At 38.1% G+C, this 20237-nt stretch overlaps 4 protein-coding genes across 17 annotated transcripts in view; 3 read left to right on the top strand and 1 right to left on the bottom strand.

The window, feature by feature from the left end:
* Nucleotides 1-87: 87 nt before the first annotated feature.
* Nucleotides 88-3853, top strand: LOC134814080 (prothrombin-like). The gene is made up of 8 exons (XM_063822088.1): nt 88-171; nt 367-502; nt 730-845; nt 1214-1325; nt 2691-2890; nt 3064-3210; nt 3414-3557; nt 3696-3853. The coding sequence occupies exons 1-8, from the start codon at nt 120-122 to the stop codon at nt 3701-3703; spliced, it is 915 nt and encodes a 304-aa protein (XP_063678158.1). The 5' UTR covers nt 88-119; the 3' UTR covers nt 3704-3853.
* A 236-nt stretch (nt 3854-4089) lies between these two features.
* On the top strand, nt 4090-10550 carry LOC134814416 (natterin-4-like). The gene is made up of 8 exons (XM_063822526.1): nt 4090-4161; nt 4351-4486; nt 4714-4829; nt 5203-5314; nt 5800-5999; nt 6201-6347; nt 10111-10254; nt 10393-10550. Exons 1-8 carry the CDS (start codon nt 4116-4118, stop codon nt 10398-10400), a joined length of 909 nt encoding a protein of 302 aa, XP_063678596.1. The 5' UTR covers nt 4090-4115; the 3' UTR covers nt 10401-10550.
* A 224-nt stretch (nt 10551-10774) lies between these two features.
* Nucleotides 10775-15508, top strand: LOC134814415 (tyrosine-protein kinase transmembrane receptor Ror2-like). Its single transcript, XM_063822525.1, has 8 exons — nt 10775-10858; nt 11054-11189; nt 11417-11532; nt 11901-12012; nt 14346-14545; nt 14719-14865; nt 15069-15212; nt 15351-15508. The coding sequence occupies exons 1-8, from the start codon at nt 10807-10809 to the stop codon at nt 15356-15358; spliced, it is 915 nt and encodes a 304-aa protein (XP_063678595.1). The 5' UTR covers nt 10775-10806; the 3' UTR covers nt 15359-15508.
* Nucleotides 15509-16594: 1086 nt separating this feature from the next.
* LOC134814412 (probable E3 ubiquitin-protein ligase HERC1) overlaps nt 16595-20237 on the bottom strand; it is a 60223-nt gene continuing 56580 nt past the window's right edge. For 13 of the 14 annotated variants that reach the window (XM_063822518.1, XM_063822522.1, XM_063822509.1 and 10 more), the window contains 7 exons: nt 19986-20083; nt 19653-19728; nt 19243-19467; nt 18877-19047; nt 17353-18693; nt 17050-17214; nt 16595-16838 (listed from right to left, as the gene is read on the bottom strand). In XM_063822518.1, coding sequence (XP_063678588.1) covers nt 17773-18693; nt 18877-19047; nt 19243-19467; nt 19653-19728; nt 19986-20083 — 1491 coding nt within the window. In that variant the 3' untranslated portion in view covers nt 16595-16838; nt 17050-17214; nt 17353-17772. Of the gene's footprint in view, nt 16839-17049; nt 17215-17352; nt 18694-18876; nt 19048-19242; nt 19468-19652; nt 19729-19985; nt 20084-20237 lie in introns of those variants that run through there. The other variant, XM_063822523.1, reaches the window with a different exon arrangement.

Raw genomic sequence — 20237 nt, 5'->3', positions numbered from 1 at the left:
TGAAATGCCACACTGTTACCCATGATTTAATATATTGATTCACATACCGCTGTGATTCTTAATGCCAACAAACTAAAGATTTATATTAAAACCAACCACTGAGTTCAGAAAGCAAGACAATGTCAATGTTTTTCTTGGTAACCTTACTCTCGATCATTTCATTGTTATCTGGTAAGTTTCAATTGTAAACGAATCAAGCGATGATTCTATGGAGGTTCATCGCAACTTGAATTTTCCGATAATGCATGCTACTGACAATTAATCTGGATCAATCATTCCTGTCAATTAAATAGCCAAGCTTTTTAAAAGGAGGTCTTTATACTACTACTATTAACTCTCATAATATGACAAATCGACGTGTTTCAGCTCGGGAATGTTGGGATGCCAAGGATAGAGCAAACAAAGGATCAGGATACGATGGGACTCAATCTAGAACAAGATTAGGTTACACATGTCAGAATTGGAAATCAAATGAAGTCCACAAATCAAAAATTAAGAAAACGTAAGTACATAATATAATTACACGTTTTAACTTTGTGAGTGAACTCAATGACTCAATTTTTGTACATGTTGAGAAGTGTTTGTCGTCTCGATCTCCACAATTATAACTTAAGTGTGAGATACTAGGGACAGGTGTATTGTGGAACCGTCACAATTGTCCATTGTTTTTGTGATTTTCGAAAGACACGTTATCAAGTATTTCATCTTCTCATCAATCTCTGACTGCAGGTATGGTATCGGAGATAACAACTATTGTCGAAATCCAGAGAGGAAGTACAGCGATGTTTGGTGCTATACAACAAACCCCAATAAGAGATATGACTGGTGTGACGTACCCACTTGTTGTGAGTTGACTTTTATACAATGCAGAATACTAATAGCACACGTACTGTGTCGCTTTATGATACGTCATGATACGATTAGATAACATTAACGCACAAACTTAATTCGTTTATAATTTTGGTTGTGATCGGTAAAGGAAGCAGGTTTCCACTTTTAGTATACTTAATCTTATTATGGTGTATAGATTAAATACTTATTGTATATAATACGAAATATTTGATATTATATTCCTCGTGACTTTCTTTATAAATCACGCAAAACTATAAGTTCTATTGATTTTGCGGGGCTTAACTTGACTGTTAGTAAAATAAGTATAAGCTACTGAAATAATTCAATTCTATTAATAGACCATTAAAAAGTCTATTTTTAGCGACAGACGCTTGCGACTGTACCAATGTCAATGAAGAGGATTTCAAGGCTACCGACATCAAGTACGATATTGATAATGGTATCGTTTCCACAGCTCCGCCTGATGTTGTTGTGTAAGTTACCGTAGATTGGGGTAAAATCGCCGTGTCGGGGAACTTCGCCAGTATTTTTCGAATAATCATTTTACCGTTTTGAATTGTTAGGAGATCAAGTTTTTGTATAATATTGTGTTGAACAAATGGTTATAAAGGTATTCCTATTAAAAAATAAGCATTTGCTATTTTAATTAACCTCGGGCAACATGAAATAATGCAATAAAGTGGCTAAAACTTCCCGCTTGCATATTTCCCATAATTTCCATGTAAATTTGGTGCGACATCCGCGTTAGTAATAGTATATGTCTTGTTCATTTAAGGGCGAATTTAATTAACCATGATGCACAAAAATGATATTATAACGTTTTCAAATTTTTGTGTGGCGAAGTTACCCTTTTCTGATCCCATCTCACATCTGTTCGGCGAAGTTTGGCGCGAAATTCGCGCGCGGCTGGCAAAGTCACGCACGTGTAATTGTATTGGCGAAGTTCGACTACATTTCTACTTCATCCCGGCGATGTAACCCGCAGCATGGCGATGTTACCCCCGCGACCAAATTGCCCATTGTAACACGTAGGCTAGGAGCTAGATAAGTAAAATTGGCAGATATATCAAGGAAATATAATTGAGTTTCGAGTGGTATGGTGTTAGCACCGAATATGGTATTGTTTCAGAATGGCAAAGTTACCCCATTATATTGCAGGGTAACTTCGCCCTGATTTCAGTGGCACCAATCTAGCTGACTATTTATGCCTGGCTGATGTGGTTCATACGAAACTATTTGCTTTACCAATCCTGTTCATATGAGCTATAAACTTTTTCAAGTACTCGTATCTTACTATTTTCGAAATAACATGAAATAGCAGTAAAACATGGCGAAGTTCCCCCATTCTAGTTCTACGGTATGCATGATCCAATATACGATTACAAAGTAAGGAAATTAAATTTAAGTTGTTGTTAAACTTTCTATTGTTTTTAAATTTCGGATCAGTTCACAAGCTTTGATTATTTGGATTCATGAAATAGTTATGAACGATTGGTATAGTAATTATAAATAGAGTGGCTCAGTGGCTCACTCGGTTAATCCGCCTGTCTATTGGCCTGGAGGTTGCAAGTTCGAATCCCAGTTGGGCCAAAATCTCAAAAACTGAAGGGCAGCCATTACTCACCAAACCATGGTGTAAATGGTAGTGGCTTTCATTAGAGCTGCGAAAATAACACGAGTGTATACGCCTGGGGTTGCGTCCCGACTATGTCTATACTGCAGGGAAATCTGTACCGAAAGGACCGTGGCCGAAATGCAATTAGACAGGGAGATCGGCTCCACGACTCATGCGGTCGACCAAACTATCATTATTATTATAAATTGAGTAAAATATTCAGCGAAAAGGAACTGAAAAATGGAGGCAGCACAGATTTGTCAGTCCTGGTTGTGCAATCTGTTGAGGTTTCTGAAACGATGGAGTTCTCTCGTACTACGGGTGCTTCAGTCACACTCGGCACATCATTCACGGCTGAAGTCCCAGGGGTAGGATCTGGTTCAGTTTCGGCTGAGATGAGTGCATCTATGGAGTTCAGTGCAGGTATAAACAAGCTATTATTGCTAATTTTCAAAATGCTTTAAATTCAGTTTTAGCGTATATTTATAGTTATACTTATAGTTATACATATAAATAGTAAATATATATATTAGCTTAATTAGCATATAAGTATAACACATTCAATAAATATTCCATACTGATTAGAAATTTTACAGGGGAGTCAAGTACTGTTACAACGACGGAGAAAGTGGAGTTACCTTGCACCGCCCCACCCAACAAGAAGGCCGTGTGTCAAGCGGTGATGACAAAGGACAGAGTTGAAGTTCCTTACGTGATGACTTGGTCACACAAAAGACTGAACAGTAAGTTAAAGCAAAATTTAATAATGGAAGAATCGAAACTAAGGACATGGAGCTTTTAAATAAATTCCAAATGTACCTATGAATAGAGAAATCTTTAATGACGCTAATTCTTAACCTACCAAATCTAAGTAGGTACACGAACAGTTTTTTGTTTGCCACCGCACCTAATTTAAGTACGATTAGTTTAAGATCTTTCTCCTCAGGCTGCACTTGCAAAGAGGAGGGTGTGTTTAAAGAGGTGGTGGGGTTCTATATTGATTATGAGCAACATGAGTGGGACTACGATCAACCGAACATTGTCCAAGCCAAGCGTGAGGAAATCTCCGGGGGATTCGAAAATTACAAACGTAAGTTGGCATTATTTTCAACTTGCACTAAAAATAAAATCATAGCATAAGTCCTGGTGAACTTGATATGAGCATCGTACAAAATGTGTGCAATTTATAAGTTGTTGTGGAAGTAGCAGTAATAAGAAAATATTTCAGGTGAATAATAAAAGTACGGATGACTGGAGCGTTTAAGGACAAGGAATCATGTAGATTAGAAGATTACATTATATATTATTTTTAACTCAAACACAAATGTGCGATATTGGATATCTTTAAAATTTAATTTCATGTTTGATTAATTATTCATTCCTTGAGACACGTTGTTTGAATTCAGCAAATTTATTCTGTGACTTATCCATATTCTATGACCAATGTGTGACCAATATGTGAGGATGTTTGCACATCTTTAAACGATGAAACACGATTAATATGATCAATTACAATAGTAATATGAAATGCCACACTGTTACCCATGATTTAATATATTGATTCACATACCGCTGTGATTCTTAATGCCAACAAACTAAAGATTTATATTAAAACCAACCACTGAGTTCAGAAAGCAAGACAATTTCAATGTTTTTCTTGGTAACCTTACTCTCGATCATTTCATTGTTATCTGGTAAGTTTCAATTGTAAACGAATCAAGCGATGATTCTATGGAGGTTCATCGCAACTTTCCGATAATGCATGCTACTGACAATTAATCTGGATCAATCATTCCTGTCAATTAAATAGCCAAGCTTTTTAAAAGGAGGTCTTTATACTACTACTATTAACTCTCATAATATGACAAATCGACGTGTTTCAGCTCGGGAATGTTGGGATGCCAAGGATAGAGCAAACAAAGGATCAGGATACGATGGGACTCAATCTAGAACAAGATTAGGTTACACATGTCAGAATTGGAAATCAAATGAAGTCCACAAATCAAAAATTAAGAAAACGTAAGTACATAATATAATTACACGTTTTAACTTTGTGAGTGAACTCAATGACTCAATTTTTGTACATGTTGAGAAGTGTTTGTCGTCTCGATCTCCACAATTATAACTTAAGTGTGAGATACTAGGGACAGGTGTATTGTGGAACCGTCACAATTGTCCATTGTTTTTGTGATTTTCGAAAGACACGTTATCAAGTATTTCATCTTCTCATCAATCTCTGACTGCAGGTATGGTATCGGAGATAACAACTATTGTCGAAATCCAGAGAGGAAGTACAGCGATGTTTGGTGCTATACAACAAACCCCAATAAGAGATATGACTGGTGTGACGTACCCACTTGTTGTGAGTTGACTTTTATACAATGCAGAATACTAATAGCACGTTGTGGTGCTTTATGATACGTCATGATACGATTAGATAACATTAACGCACAAACTTAATTCGTTTATAATTTTGGTTCTGATCGGTAAAGGAAGCAGGTTTCCACTTTTAGTATACTTATGTACATATTATGATGTATAGATTAAATACTTATTGTATATAATACGAAATATTTGATATTATATTCCTCGTGACTTTCTTTATAAATCACGCAAAACTATATAAGTTCTATTGATTTTGCGGGGCTTAACTTGACTGTTAGTAAAATAAGTATAAGCTAGGTAACTGAAATAAGTTAATTTTATTAATTAACCATTAAAAACTCTATTTTTAGCGACAGAATCTTGCGACTGTAACAAAGTCAATGAAGAGGACTTCAAAGCTACCGACATCAAGTACGATATTGATAATGGCATCGTTTCCGCAGCTCGGCCTGATGTTGTTCTGTAAGTTATGCATGATCCAATATACAATTACAAAATACAAAATAAGGAAATTGAATTTATGTTGTTGTTAAACTTTCTATCGTTTTTAAATTTCGGATCAGTTCACAAGCTCTGATTTTTTGGATTCATGAAATAGTTATGAACGATTGGTAATTATAAATTGAGTGGCTCAGTGGCTCAGTCGGTTAATCAGCCTGTCTATTGGCCTGCAGGTTGCGAGTCCTAATCCCAGTTGGGCCAAAATCTCAAAAACTGAAGGGCAGCCATCACTCACCAAACCATGGTGTAAATGGTAGTGGCTTTCATTAGACTTAGAGCTGCGAAAATAACACGAGTGTATACGCCTGGGGTTGCGTCCCGACTATACTGCAGGGAAATCTGTACCGAAAGGACCGTAGCCGAAATGCAATTAGACAGGGAAATCGGCTCCCCGACTGCGGTCGACCAAATTATTATTATTATTATAAATTGAGTAAAATATTCAGCGAAAAGGACCTGAGAAATGGAGGCAGCACAGATTTGACAATCCTGTATGTGCGAACTGTTGAGGTTTCTGAAACGATGGAGTTCTCTCGTACTACGGGTGCTTCAGTCACACTCGGCACATCATTCGAGATTGGAGTTCCTGGGATAGCATCTGGTTCGATTTCATCTGAGATAAGTGCATCTATGGAGTTCAGTGCAGGTATAAACAAGCTATTATTGTTAATTTTCAAAATGCTTTAAATTCAGTTTTAGCGTATATTTATAGTTATACATATAAATAGTAAATATGTAATTATATATTTGCTTAATTACTTGTCAAAATTCCTGAAAATCGTTCAATCTTCATTTTCTTAAACGCCATTTTCAGCGGTTCTGATCCTCTGAACTAGAAATTTTACAGGGGAGTCAAGTACTGTTACAAAGACGGTGAGCGTTGAGTTACCTTGCACCGCCCCACCCAACAAGAAGGCCGTGTGTAAAGCGGTGATGATAAAGGACAGTGTTGAAGTTCCTTACGTGATGACTTGGTCACACAAAAGACTGAACAGTAAGTTTAAGCAAAATTAAATAATGGCAGAATCGAAACTGAGGACATGGAGCTTTTAAATAAATTCCAAATGTATGAATAGAGAAATCTTTAATGACGCTAATTCTTAACCTACCAAATCTAAGTAGGTACACAAACAGTTTTTTGTTTTCCACCGCACCTAATTTAACCCATATTCTTCCACGGTACTTTTAAAAGTACGGTTCATAAACAGTGACCTAACTTGTCTCGTGACAAATATTTTTTGATACAGTTTTTTGCATTAGGTTAGAAAAGGTCTGCTGATGATTTTAACACCCTGGCCAGATGGTTAAAAAAAGCAAGAAATTTATAGGATGTTGGCAAAGGTGGTCAAAAATGGTACTTTGAAAAATGGTAAATTCTCGGTACCACCAGCCAATTCTCCAACTTTGATGGATCCCAAATTTGTTTTTTTAATATTGCCTAAACGATTGTGCAATAAATAGGCAATAATGTGGGGCGACATAAAAATCATAAATTGCCTCTAATTGAGATGTTAATTGGGTGTACTTTCAAAAGTACATCATTCTAGACAATGATGTACTTTTAAAAGTACGTACTTTTAAAAGTGCATTATCTTCGAATATTGTACTTTTAAAAGGACAGGTTTCACGAAAAATGTACTTTTAAAAGTACAGGTTTATAATTTATATAGACTACACAATGTGTGCTGGCATGATTAACGTCGGTAAGACTGTAATGGCAGGTAAATTGTTCTGAATCAGAACGGAAGACACAACAGAAACTTTCTGTTGTGACTTCTGGGATTTAGTCGATCTTGAAGGATCCACGTTTTCACCCGGTTATTCCACGTCTTCCAGAGCGGCCTTCAATATACTTTTGGGTCATATTTTCTTCCAAAACACAGTTAGTACTTTTGTACTAAGTGGTGGGTCTGCTGCTCATTTCCCAGAAAATCAGTTAGTACAAGGTACTAAGGGGGTGTCCAACCCCAAAAAATCCATTTTACCTCAAATTTCAATTTTGGGAATGGGTTTTTTTTTGGGTTTTGAGGTTTTTTTCCTTTTTTTTGGGTTTTTTTATTTTGTTTCCTTTTTTGTAACTTTTTATTTAATTCGACTGCATTGAAAACAAAACCCCTATTAAATAGTGGGTAGACTTTGTCCATTTCCCAATGTTTAATGAGCTGTTTAAAGCAATTTATGGGTGGGTATCTTATTTTATATACCAAAACACAGTCAGTACCGTGATTTCTCAACAGTTAGTACCGCAAAAGGGGTGGGTGTCCTAAATATTATCCGAAAAAAAAAGTTAGTACCGCGAAGGGGGTGGGTGGGTCTTTTTTGTAGATTCCAAAGTTGCACTTAGTCGACGTCACGTACGGCACTTGGTACTTGATCCCCCACCCCCCCCCCCCCCCCCCCCCCCCGCTTAATGTTCACAATCCTAGATCTTGTAACTGGTTTCCGAATTCCGATGTATGTTAACTATTAAATACTGACATGATTGTGTGCCATCAGCATTCAGCAATCTGCTGTTCCAACATAAGATTCCTTTCCTTGTTGTCTATGCATTTCCTCAGCTGAGTTGTTATGTTCCTCTAAAACTCTCTCCACCTCTGCTACTCTCTTCTGCTCCTCTAGAACTCTCTCAGCTTCTGCTACTCTCTCCTGCTCCTCAAGAACTCTCTCAGCTTCTGCTACTCTCCTCTGCTCCTCTAGAACTCTATCAGCTTCTGCTACTCTCTTCTGTTTCTCTAGAATTCTCTCCACCTCTGCTACTCTCTTCTGTTCCTCTAGAATACGCTCAGCTTCTGCTACTCTCTTCTGTTCCTCTAGAACTCTCTCAGCTTCTGCTACTTTCGTCTGTTTCTCTAGAATTCTCTCCACCTCTGCTACTCTCTTCTGTTCCTCTAGAATACGCTCAGCTTCTGCTACTCTCTTCTGCTCCTCTAGAACTCCCTCAGCTTCTGCTACTCTCGTCTGAATTTCTCTAGAATTCTCTCCACCTCTGCTACTCTCTTCTGTTCCTCTAGAACTCTCTCAGCTTCTGCTACTCTCTTCTGTTCCTCTAGAACTCTCTCAGCTTCTGCTACTCTCTTCTGCTCCTCTAGAACTCTATCAGCTTCTGCTACTCTCGTCTGTTTCTCTAGAATTCTCTCCACCTCTGCTACTCTCTTCTGTTCGTCTAGAATACGCTCAGCTTCTGCTACTCTCTTCTGTTCCTCTAGAACTCTCTCAGCTTCTGCTACTCTCTTCTGTTCCTCTAGAACTCTCTCAGCTTCTGCTACTCTCTTCTGCTCCTCTAGAACTCTCTCAGCTTCTGCTACTCTCGTCTGTTTCTCTAGAATTCTCTCCACCTCTGCTACTCTCTTCTGTTCCTCTAGAATACGCTCAGCTTCTGCTACTCTCTTCTGCTCCTCTAGAACTCTCTCAGCTTCTGCTACTCTCGTCTGTTCCTCTAGAATTCTCTCCACCTCTGCTACTCTCTTCTGTTCCTCTAGAATACGCTCAGCTTCTGCTACTCTCTTCTGCTCCTCTAGAACTCTCTCAGCTTCTGCTACTCTCGTCTGTTCCTCTAGAACTCTCTCAGCTTCTGCTACTCTCTTCTGTTCCTCTAGAACTCTCTCAGCTTCTGCTACTCTCTTCTGCTCCTCTAGAACTCTCTCAGCTTCTGCTACTCTCTTCTGTTCCTCTAGGACTCTCTCAGCTTCTGCTACTCTCTTCTGTTCCTCTAGAACTCTCTCAGCTTCTGCTACTCTCTTCTGTTCCTCTAGAATACGCTCAGCTTCTGCTACTCACTTCTGCTCCTCTAGAACTCTCTCAGCTTCTGCTACTCTCTTCTGTTCCTCTAGAACTCTCTCAGCTTCTGCTACTCTCTTCTGCTCCTCTAGAACTCTCTCAGCTTCTGCTACTCTCTTCTGTTCCTCTAGAACTCTCTCAGCTTCTGCTACTCTCTTCTGTTCCTCTAGAACTCTCTCAGCTTCTGCTACTCTCTTCTGTTCCTCTAGAATACGCTCAGCTTCTGCTACTCTCTTCTGTTCCTCTAGAACTCTCTCAGCTTCTGCTACTCTCTTCTGTTCCTCTAGAACTCTCTCAGCTTCTGCTACTCTCTTCTGTTCCTCTAGAATACGCTCAGCTTCTGCTACTCTCTTCTGTTCCTCTAGAACTCTCTCAGCTTCTGCTACTCTCTTCTGTTCCTCTAGAACTCTCTCAGCTTCTGCTACTCTCTTCTGTTCCTCTAGAACTCTCTCAGCTTCTGCTACTCTCTTCTGTTCCTCTAGAACTCTCTCAGCTTCTGCTACTCTCTTCTGTTCCTCTAGAATACGCTCAGCTTCTGCTACTCTCTTCTGTTCCTCTAGAATACGCTCAGCTTCTGCTACTCTCTTCTGTTCCTCTAGAATTGTCTCATCCTCCTCTAGAATTGTCTCAGCCTCTGTTTAATTAAGTAACGTACCTCCAGAAGTACACTATTCATTAAACCCGTACTTTTAAAAGTACATTATTTATTAAACCCGTACTTTTAAAAGTACATCATTCAAATATGATGTACTTTTAAAAGTACGATGCAATGTTCCAAAAAAGCAAGCTCCAACAATGAACTTTTAAAAGTACAGGTCGAAAAAGCTATAAAAAATATAAATTTTTTCAAAATAATTATTGCACCGTCGGAGTTGGTACCTCAGTGCTTAGGAAACAAAATTTCATCAAAAAATTCGAACGTTTAGAGTTGTTGGTATTATATGGGTTAAGTACAGTTAGTTTAAGATCTTTCTCCTCAGGCTGCACTTGCAAAGAGGAGGGTGTGTTTAAAGAGGTGGTGGGGAATAGATATGATATAGAGCAACATGAGTGGGACTACGAACAACCAAATATTGTCCAAGCCAAGCGTGAGGAAATCTCCGGGGGATTGGAAAATTACAAACGTAAGTTGGCATTATTTTCAACTTGCACTAAAAATAAAATCATAGCATAAGTCGTGGTGAAATTGATATGAGCATCGTACAAAATTTGTGCAATTTATAAGTTGTTGTGGAAGTAGCAGTAATAAGAAAATATTTCAGGTGAATAATAAAAGTACGGATGACTGGAGCGTTTAAGGACAAGGAATCATGTAGATTAGAAGATTACATTATATATTATTTTTAACTCAAACACAAATGTGCAATATTGGATATCTTTAAAATTTAATTTCATGTTTGATTAATTATTCATTCCTTGAGACACGTTGTTTGAATTCAGCAAATTTATTCTGTGACTTATCCATATTCTATGACCAATGTGTGACCAATATGTGAGGATGTTTGCACATCTTTAAACGATGAAACACGATTAATATGATCAATTACAATAGTAATATGAAATGCCACACTGTTACCCATGATTTAATATATTGATTCACATACCGCTGTGATTCTTAATGCCAACAAACTAAAGATTTATATTAAAACCAACCACTGAGTTCAGAAAGCAAGACAATGTCAATGTTTTTCTTGGTAACCTTACTCTCGATCATTTCATTGTTATCTGGTAAGTTTCAATTGTAAACGAATCAAGCGATGATTCTATGGAGGTTCATCGCAACTTGAATTTTCCGATAATGCATGCTACTGACAATTAATCTGGATCAATCATTCCTGTCAATTAAATAGCCAAGCTTTTTAAAAGGAGGTCTTTATACTACTACTATTAACTCTCATAATATGACAAATCGACGTGTTTCAGCTCGGGAATGTTGGGATGCCAAGGATAGAGCAAACAAAGGATCAGGATACGATGGGACTCAATCTAGAACAAGATTAGGTTACACATGTCAGAATTGGAAATCAAATGAAGTCCACAAATCAAAAATTAAGAAAACGTAAGTACATAATATAATTACACGTTTTAACTTTGTGAGTGAACTCAATGACTCAATTTTTTTACATGTTGAGAAGTGTTTGTCGTCTCGATCTCCACAATTATAACTTAAGTGTGAGATACTAGGGACAGGTGTATTGTGGAACCGTCACAATTGTCCATTGTTTTTGTGATTTTCGAAAGACACGTTGTCAAGTATTTCATCTTCTCATCAATCTCTGACTGCAGGTATGGTATCGGAGATAACAACTATTGTCGAAATCCAGAGAGGAAGTACAGCGATGTTTGGTGCTATACAACAAACCCCAATAAGAGATATGACTGGTGTGACGTACCCACTTGTTGTGAGTTGACTTTTATACAATGCATAATACTAATAGCACACGTACTGTGTCGCTTTATGATACGTCATGATACGATTAGATAACATTAACGCACAAACTTAATTCGTTTATAATTTTGGTTGTGATCGGTAAAGGAAGCAGGTTTCCACTTTTAGTATACTTAATCTTATTATGGTGTATAGATTAAATACTTATTGTATATAATACGAAATATTTGATATTATATTCCTCGTGACTTTCTTTATAAATCACGCAAAACTATAAGTTCTATTGATTTTGCGGGGCTTAACTTGACTGTTAGTAAAATAAGTATAAGCTACTGAAATAATTCAATTCTATTAATAGACCATTAAAAAGTCTATTTTTAGCGACAGACGCTTGCGACTGTACCAATGTCAATGAAGAGGATTTCAAGGCTACCGACATCAAGTACGATATTGATAATGGCATCGTTTCCACAGCTCCGCCTGATGTTGTTGTGTAAGTTACCGTAGATTGGGTTAAAATCGCCGTGTCGGGGAACTTCGCCAGTATTTTTCGAATAATCATTTTACTAGGTAGTGCGCCATCGACAGTGAGCCGCGCGTGCCGACTGTAGGATGGTTTTTTAGCGCTAATTTCGGCCAGCACAATTTTCTTCAAACAAATAGATATTTAGAATCCTTCCCGACCTCCAATTGCAACAAAAATTGGTAAGCTTACTCATAGACTTACAAGGAAAGTGTCCGAAAAATTTAAAGCATATCCAACCATCAGAAATTATGTTACAGCTAAAAGCAGCGTATTTTGCCCCATTTTGATCACTATATCAACTCCGATATCCACCAAATTTTTCGGACAGATGTGAAAGCCCTATTGGAAGGTCGTCGCCAATTTCCAGAATGATCTCATTTAAGGAACTGAAGATATATCCGAATAATACGACAAAAATGGTCAAATTTGGACGAATTTGGTCAAATTACGCGACTTTTACAGCTACTTTTGCCCCAAAAGCCGCGCACCATCAAATATGGCACCTAGGCGAAACTCACTGATTTTTCCAAAAAGGTATGACAAATTTGGTATTGTGAAAATTCTCACAGTCTCTAGAAAACATTGGTACAAAAAATCCGAGCAAGTTTATTTTTATCGTGCACCCCCTAATTTTACCGTTTTGAATTGTTAGGAGATCAAGTTTTTCTATAGTATTGTGTTGAACAAATGGTTATAAAGGTATTCCTATTAAAAAATAAGCATTTGCTATTTTAATTAACCTCGGGCAACATGAAATAATGCAATAAAGTGGCTAAAACTTCCCGCTTGCATATTTCCCATAATTTCCATGTACCCAGAAACCCTGACCGGATGGGGCTTAACTTTGAAAGTAAAAGAGTTAGAGACTTCCGGTTTTTTGTAACATGTTCCTCTTTTAAAAGTAACGTTACCTCTCCAGGAGGAAAATTCAAGACAACGTAATTGTTGAGTTATCTCAAAATCTCCAGAAAAGTCCCCTTTCAGGCCGATCAAAAGTTTGCAACTTTAACTTTGCGGATTCCTGTAATCTGGTTGGCTGAATTGTGTCACGTGGTAGCTGCCTGAACATTGGAATACGCCACGCGTGCAAATCATGCTTGTTGTTGCGCGCGAGGTCAAGCCGTCTGTTTAAATTAAACCAACTCTAGTACCACCACCAGCCGGTAACTTTTCCTGGGTAAATTTGGTGCGACATCCGCGTTAGTAATAGTATATGTCTTGTTCATTTAAGGGCGAATTTAATTAACCATGATGCACAAAAATGATATTATAACGTTTTCAAATTTTTGTGTGGCGAAGTTACCAATTTCTGATCCCATCTCACATCTGTTCGGCGAAGTTTGGCGCGAAATTCGCGCGCGGCTGGCAAAGTCACGCACGTGTAATACTAATTGTATTGGCGAAGTTCGACTACATTTCTACTTCATCCCGGCGATGTAACCCGCAGCATGGCGATGTTACCCCCGCGACCAAATTGCCCATTGTAACACGTAGGCTAGGAGCTAGATAAGTAAAATTGGCAGATATATCAAGGAAATATAATTGAGTTTCGAGTGGTATGGTGTTAGCACCGAATATGGTATTGTTTCAGAATGGCAAAGTTACCCCATTATATTGCAGGGTAACTTCGCCCTGATTTCAGTGGCACCAATCTAGCTGACTATTTATGCCTGGCTGATGTGGTTCATACGAAACTATTTGCTTTACCAATCCTGTTCATATGAGTTATAAACTTTTTCAAGTACTCGTATCTTACTATTTTCGAAATAACATGAAATAGCTGTAAAACATGGCGAAGTTCCCCCATTCTAGTTCTCCGGTATGCATGATCCAATATACGATTACAAAGTAAGGAAATTAAATTTAAGTTGTTGTTAAACTTTCTATTGTTTTTAAATTTCGGATCAGTTCACAAGCTTTGATTATTTGGATTCATGAAATAGTTATGAACGATTGGTATAGTAATTATAAATAGAGTGGCTCAGTGGCTCACTCGGTTAATCCGCCTGTCTATTGGCCTGGAGGTTGCAAGTTCGAATCCCAGTTGGGCCAAAATCTCAAAAACTGAAGGGCAGCCATTACTCACCAAACCATGGTGTAAATGGTAGTGGCTTTCATTAGAGCTGCGAAAATAACACGAGTGTATACGCCTGGGGTTGCGTCCCGACTATGTCTATACTGCAGGGAAATCTGTACCGAAAGGACCGTGGCCGAAATGCAATTAGACAGGGAGATCGGCTCCACGACTCATGCGGTCGACCAAACTATCATTATTATTATAAATTGAGTAAAATATTCAGCGAAAAGGAACTGAAAAATGGAGGCAGCACAGATTTGTCAGTCCTGGTTGTGCAAATTGTTGAGGTTTCTAATACGATGGAGTTCTCTCGTACTACGGGTGCTTCAGTCACACTCGGCACATCATTCACGGCTGAAGTCCCAGGGGTAGGATCTGGTTCAGTTTCGGCTGAGATGAGTGCATCTATGGAGTTCAGTGCAGGTATAAACAAGCTATTATTGCTAATTTTCAAAATGCTTTAAATTCAGTTTTAGCGTATATTTATAGTTATACTTATAGTTATACATATAAATAGTAAATATATATATTAGCTTAATTAGCATATAAGTATAACACATTCAATAAATATTCCATACTGATTAGAAATTTTACAGGGGAGTCAAGTACTGTTACAACGACGGAGAAAGTGGAGTTACCTTGCACCGCCCCACCCAACAAGAAGGCCGTGTGTCAAGCGGTGATGACAAAGGACAGAGTTGAAGTTCCTTACGTGATGACTTGGTCACACAAAAGACTGAACAGTAAGTTAAAGCAAAATTTAATAATGGAAGAATCGAAACTAAGGACATGGAGCTTTTAAATAAATTCCAAATGTACCTATGAATAGAGAAATCTTTAATGACGCTAATTCTTAACCTACCAAATCTAAGTAGGTACACGAACAGTTTTTTGTTTTCCACCGCACCTAATTTAAGTACGATTAGTTTAAGATCTTTCTCCTCAGGCTGCACTTGCAAAGAGGAGGGTGTGTTTAAAGAGGTGGTGGGGTTCTATATTGATTATGAGCAACATGAGTGGGACTACGATCAACCGAACATTGTCCAAGCCAAGCGTGAGGAAATCTCCGGGGGATTCGAAAATTACAAACGTAAGTTGGCATTATTTTCAACTTGCACTAAAAATAAAATAATAGCATAAGTCCTGGTGAACTTGATATGAGCATCGTACAAAATGTGTGCAATTTATAAGTTGTTGTGGAAGTAGCAGTAATAAGAAAATATTTCAGGTGAATAATAAAAGTACGGATGACTGGAGCGTTTAAGGACAAGGAATCATGTAGATTAGAAGATTACATTATATATTATTTTTAACTCAAACACAAATGTGCGATATTGGATATCTTTAAAATTTAATTTCATGTTTGATTAATTATTCATTCCTTGAGACACGTTGTTTGAATTCAGCAAATTTATTCTGTGACCAATCCATATTCTATGACCAATATTGCACGATGTTTGCACTTTTGTGATGTGGTAAAAACTTAGCTAACAATATGGGGTCGTTCACATATTACGTAAGTAGTTAGCCGAGGGGGAGGTGGGTTTTAAAATGATTACGCCACTAGTGTTATTTTGACACAATAGTTATTATACGTGTAAAACTGATTACGGAGGGGGAGGAGGTTAAAAATTTCCAAAAGGTGATAACGTAATAATAATATGTGAACGACCCCATATTAAATATGTATATATACCTGATCGGACTTCATTTAAACGGACATTAGCGTTTATTTAAATTTCCGTTCAAATAAAGTCAGACAAAATAGTTAAATCAAATACATTAATTAAATGCCTTCAAGTGTTCATTCATCATTTTAATGTCCGTTCACGCAATGTCCGGTCAAATAACGTCCGATAAGGTAAACAATTAGGAATGCTTGTTTCTTAAAATAAAAGATTGCTATTTTATCACAGAATATATTACATAGGTATAGGACTTTGAACTGCAATATCAAGAATTTAAAATCCCGCCCCAGAAATAAAGAGAATACCTTTCTGTAAATACACGGTTCATTAATAGTAAAATCATATCCAAACCTTAGATCACGAAACAGAAAACACATATTTAGAAACTAAAATATAATATTTATCATACCCTCGTAATAGTGCAAATATACAATCATTAACAATATCTATAGTTTAAAATACATGACAGTACGCAGCAAAAAAAGGTATGTACAATCCGGAGTTAATCACTATGAATAATTGAGTATTAACAAACATTTATATTAATCTGTTTACATAAAACGACAATTTTCAAAATCAATAATTCGATAAGACAGTTTAAATTCACTTTAATACAATACCAGTACCATGCTTATGTGAGAAACACGACAATTTCATTGGCTTAAAACTAAATTAATGTTTACTCGTTACCAGTAGAGTATAGCACAGATACACCTTATTAATTCATCAAGCATAATGGATAATTCTATTTATAAAACTCGCATTCTATCGCAATGACCAAATATCGGTGGCTAAGAAACTGTTAGTGTTCATTGCTACCAAAATATCTGTTTCCCCGAACTACCAGTCAGTGAAATCACAATGTGTCATGAAGGAAGGGTTGAAACTGGGACGAGTTCCCCCCTCCCTCACCTGCTAGTCATATGATGCCGTCGTCAAAGCTTCCTTGTGTGTTATTCTCAACGTTTCGAGCCAACATGTAATTGTCTGCATCAATACTTCTACAGTTGTGTATCGCATACCTTAATCTGGGATCAGGTTTTATATTATTTTACGTTCAATAACAACTAACAACAACTAATCGGTCATTAACCTTTTTAACTTCATTCCGTTAAGACGCACAATCGCTTGGTGTAACATGATATGTGCGCTTCCAAATAATAGTAAACCAGCATATTGAATCCATTACTAATACTAAAAGCAAACACAAAATATGTAATGTAACGTGAATATAATCACCTTTCTTCCATAATGACTTCAGATGAGTAATCAGGCAATCTGAGTTGGAAGAAGCAAGTTTGTGAAGTTGGCAGTCCATCCTTGCTCTTATCTGTTTTCATTATCTGGAACCTTTGTGACACATCCGCTATGTCGTTTGGTAAACGAGATCTACCCGACACGAACCTGTACAATGGGCGTTAGCGCATAGTTAGTGTACAGTACAGACTAAAATATTTCAACACAAACAAGTTATACAATTTACTGGCTAAATATTGTATAACTGTAAAATGAACCATGTACAGAACTAAAATATAAACTAACCTCATCAAAGCAACTCTATCTTCGTTGGTGAACCTAGATACTATCCTCCAAAACCACACCACCAGATAATGTGTTTTATCCATATCCCGATACCTCACAATCTTAGTCAGTAAGTTCAGGTCTATTTCAGGTTTTCCACACACCCAACTTTCTAACGCTTCCCCCGTCATGAACCTGAAAAGAGGGGCTGGCACTATGTACGATATGCCCTCCAATATAGCTGCTATCTGTTCCTCGGATTCCTTCATGCGGAACTTCAGAGAGTAGGCGGAGAAAACTTTCCTGTTATCAAAAGTTAGTTTGATATCTTCACCCCCTGGTATGATTGCTTGGAGAGCTCCGTTACTGTTCTGAATGTGGAACTTTTCTATTGGTATCACATTACTGAAACTCTCGGCGTTGACTCCATTTTTATCGATGTTAGACAAGGCTCTTGATGCTGGTGATAAACATAGAATCCACATTCTGAATATCTGAGGTGTGAAGGGGTAGGGAAGCTAGACGAGTCCAAACAGCAGGAGCTAGGTGAATGTCCAGCGGTTTCCTGGTTCGGATGGCAACACCCATCAGTATCCCCAAGAAGAGGAACTGCTGGAGATTCTCCTCGCTGGTAGATGAGGGGTTTATCAGGAATTTGTCCTGGTTGAATCCAGAGTTAGTGGCCCCGTTAGGAGTCCTGGAGAAGAGAGAAATCACCTCGTTCTCCAGCTCAGCGCACATTTCAGTAATGGTATCGTCAAACACTCCCCCGGCATCGTCCGCTCCCTCTCCTATCAACTTTATCTTCCAAGCTCGCGAGGGTAGTCTTAGATCGGGCGGCGATAGCTTTACAACTTGTTCCGATATCTGCGTGAAAATCGGCTGAACTTCTGGTTTGTCCGGAGTTGATAGTCTGTGTACCGTTATTTGGGGCCCGTACGTTCGACCCTGAACCATGGTTCGCCCAATGGCCCTCATACTGGGTAGCATAGCAACGCGTGGCGCGAGTACACAGCGCACGTGCACGTTGTTAAGCGGGTTATTGACCCAAGCAACCTCACTAGTTTCAGGATCATACGTCAGTAGTCTCCAGCTGGAGTAAACAAGGTCTGAGAAATAGCTGAGGACCTGTAGTCTGGCCCTGATCTGTTTCACTTCAATGTGCAGCAATCTTCTGAACTCGGCTGGCACGGAGCCAGGTAATCCTAGCTGAGTGGAACTCGTGGCTCGAGGCGTGTTTTCTTTAGCAGCCGTCCAGAACGCAGAGTGAGATTTGCCTGCAGCTATCTGGTTAACACCTTTGTTATCCAGGGCCGCTATGTGGACTACCCCAGCTACCGGGTTAGTGTGACCAACTCCTAGCTGAAAAAAAGTTACTTTAATGTGAGAACTAGAAATTTTAAAATAAATGTATTCAAAATACACAACATTCAAATATAGTTCACAGAATGTCGCATCATATTGTTTTTTAAACTAGAAAGAACATAACATTTTAAGAGCATCTTTAAAAAAAGAAAGAAAAAAGAGCAGCTTCTCAAGACTTACCTGTCCCTCGTTGTTCATTCCCCACGAGAAGACCTGACCCTTGTTACTGAGCGCTGCAACGTGTTCTGCTCCCACATCAATCTCAATGATTTCTTGATCCGCCAGATCAGGTACCAGTTGTGGTACCGTGCTATTTGTTGCGAAACTTTCGTTAATTCCTAACATACGTTCCTGGAAGGGAAACTTGGAATTCCTTAAAAAATCAAACAAGTAAGATCCCAAATATTTGATGTTCGTTAACACCGCATTTAACTACAAATAAATGCAATACAGTAAATATAATAATAATAATAATAAAAACAACGCTTTATTTGTATACCGCTTAGGCCGTATATAAGCGACCAAATATGATGAATTGTAAGAAACCTGTCCAAATGTGTACACTTTTCCAGCTTTAGTGAGAACTACAGAGAACTGTGTTCCTGCCAGCACCCTCATCACCCCAATACCACGGAGAGCCTCGATCTCAGCAGGACTACTCCTACCCGCGGTGTTACCGAGTCCTAGTTTCCCGTAATCTCCGTCTCCAAACGACCACACCCTGTTGCCATCTCGCGAAGCACAAAGTGTGTGGTTCAAACCGCAGCTCACCTGGTTGTTACATTTAGTAATAATAATTATACTGAAGTTGTAGCCGGTATAAAACTATGTGGCTTCATTCTCCTTATCTGGGATATTTCAATCTCTCACGGAGGTCAGTATTTCAATGTTAATAATTTGTAAAGTGTAAGTGAAAAACAACTGAAAAAATAAGAGAAGCAACTAGATGTGGAAACCTGTCCGATTTGGAAGTCTTCTAACGACATGACTCGTTCAGGGAGTTTCTTGTTGCAACTACTTGCCAAGCCTAACCTGACACGTGTGGTTGGGATTATATTATAGATAATATAGATTTACAGTGTTATATTATAGATAATATAGATTTACAGTGTTATATTATAGATAACACTCTAAATCTAGTATATATAGCTCTCTGATAGTTTTATAAACATCCCAGAGAGCTGATGATCAGTCCTGCAAAAGGGACAAATATCTGGATTATATCGTAAGACAAACAGTAGAAAGTCAACCAATTAAAACTACGGAGATTGTTTTTTACATTTAATTACCTGCCATAATCTCCATTCCCGAACATGTAGACTTTTCCGTCAGAGGTAACAACTCCAGTGTGTTTAAATCCGCATGATACTTGAACCACTTCTTCTCCCTGATCGAGTAAAATAATCAACTTAATAACACCAGAATGTGTGTGTGTGTGTGTGTCGTCTGTGTGTTCGTGTGTAATTTCCGAACGGTTATACAAAAAAAACGGTAAAAGTTACAGGACTGGTTTTTTTGGTATAGTGCCGACAAAACTCTGA

The sequence above is a fragment of the Bolinopsis microptera genome, chromosome 4, assembly GCF_026151205.1.
Source record: "Bolinopsis microptera isolate Bmic1 chromosome 4, MBARI_Bmic_1.0, whole genome shotgun sequence".
NCBI lineage: Eukaryota > Metazoa > Ctenophora > Tentaculata > Lobata > Bolinopsidae > Bolinopsis > Bolinopsis microptera.
This window is presented reverse-complemented; position numbering and strand designations above follow the sequence as displayed.

What these genes read in the sequence shown, in the direction of transcription:
- LOC134814080 (XM_063822088.1), top strand. Translation starts at nt 120, where the DNA reads ATGTCAATGTTTTTCTTGGTAACCTTACTCTCGATCATTTCATTGTTA. An exon ending in AAATCAAAAATTAAGAAAAC is followed by an intron (nt 503 to 729) that starts GTAAGTACATAA and finishes CTCTGACTGCAG; the next exon opens with GTATGGTATCGGAGATAACA. An exon ending in GCTCCGCCTGATGTTGTTGT is followed by an intron (nt 1,326 to 2,690) that starts GTAAGTTACCGT and finishes TAAAATATTCAG; the next exon opens with CGAAAAGGAACTGAAAAATG.
- LOC134814416 (XM_063822526.1), top strand. Translation starts at nt 4,116, where the DNA reads ATGTTTTTCTTGGTAACCTTACTCTCGATCATTTCATTGTTATCTG. An exon ending in ATCTATGGAGTTCAGTGCAG is followed by an intron (nt 6,000 to 6,200) that starts GTATAAACAAGC and finishes GAAATTTTACAG; the next exon opens with GGGAGTCAAGTACTGTTACA. An exon ending in GTCACACAAAAGACTGAACA is followed by an intron (nt 6,348 to 10,110) that starts GTAAGTTTAAGC and finishes CTTTCTCCTCAG; the next exon opens with GCTGCACTTGCAAAGAGGAG.
- LOC134814415 (XM_063822525.1), top strand. Translation starts at nt 10,807, where the DNA reads ATGTCAATGTTTTTCTTGGTAACCTTACTCTCGATCATTTCATTGTTA. An exon ending in AAATCAAAAATTAAGAAAAC is followed by an intron (nt 11,190 to 11,416) that starts GTAAGTACATAA and finishes CTCTGACTGCAG; the next exon opens with GTATGGTATCGGAGATAACA. An exon ending in GTGTGACGTACCCACTTGTT is followed by an intron (nt 11,533 to 11,900) that starts GTGAGTTGACTT and finishes GTCTATTTTTAG; the next exon opens with CGACAGACGCTTGCGACTGT.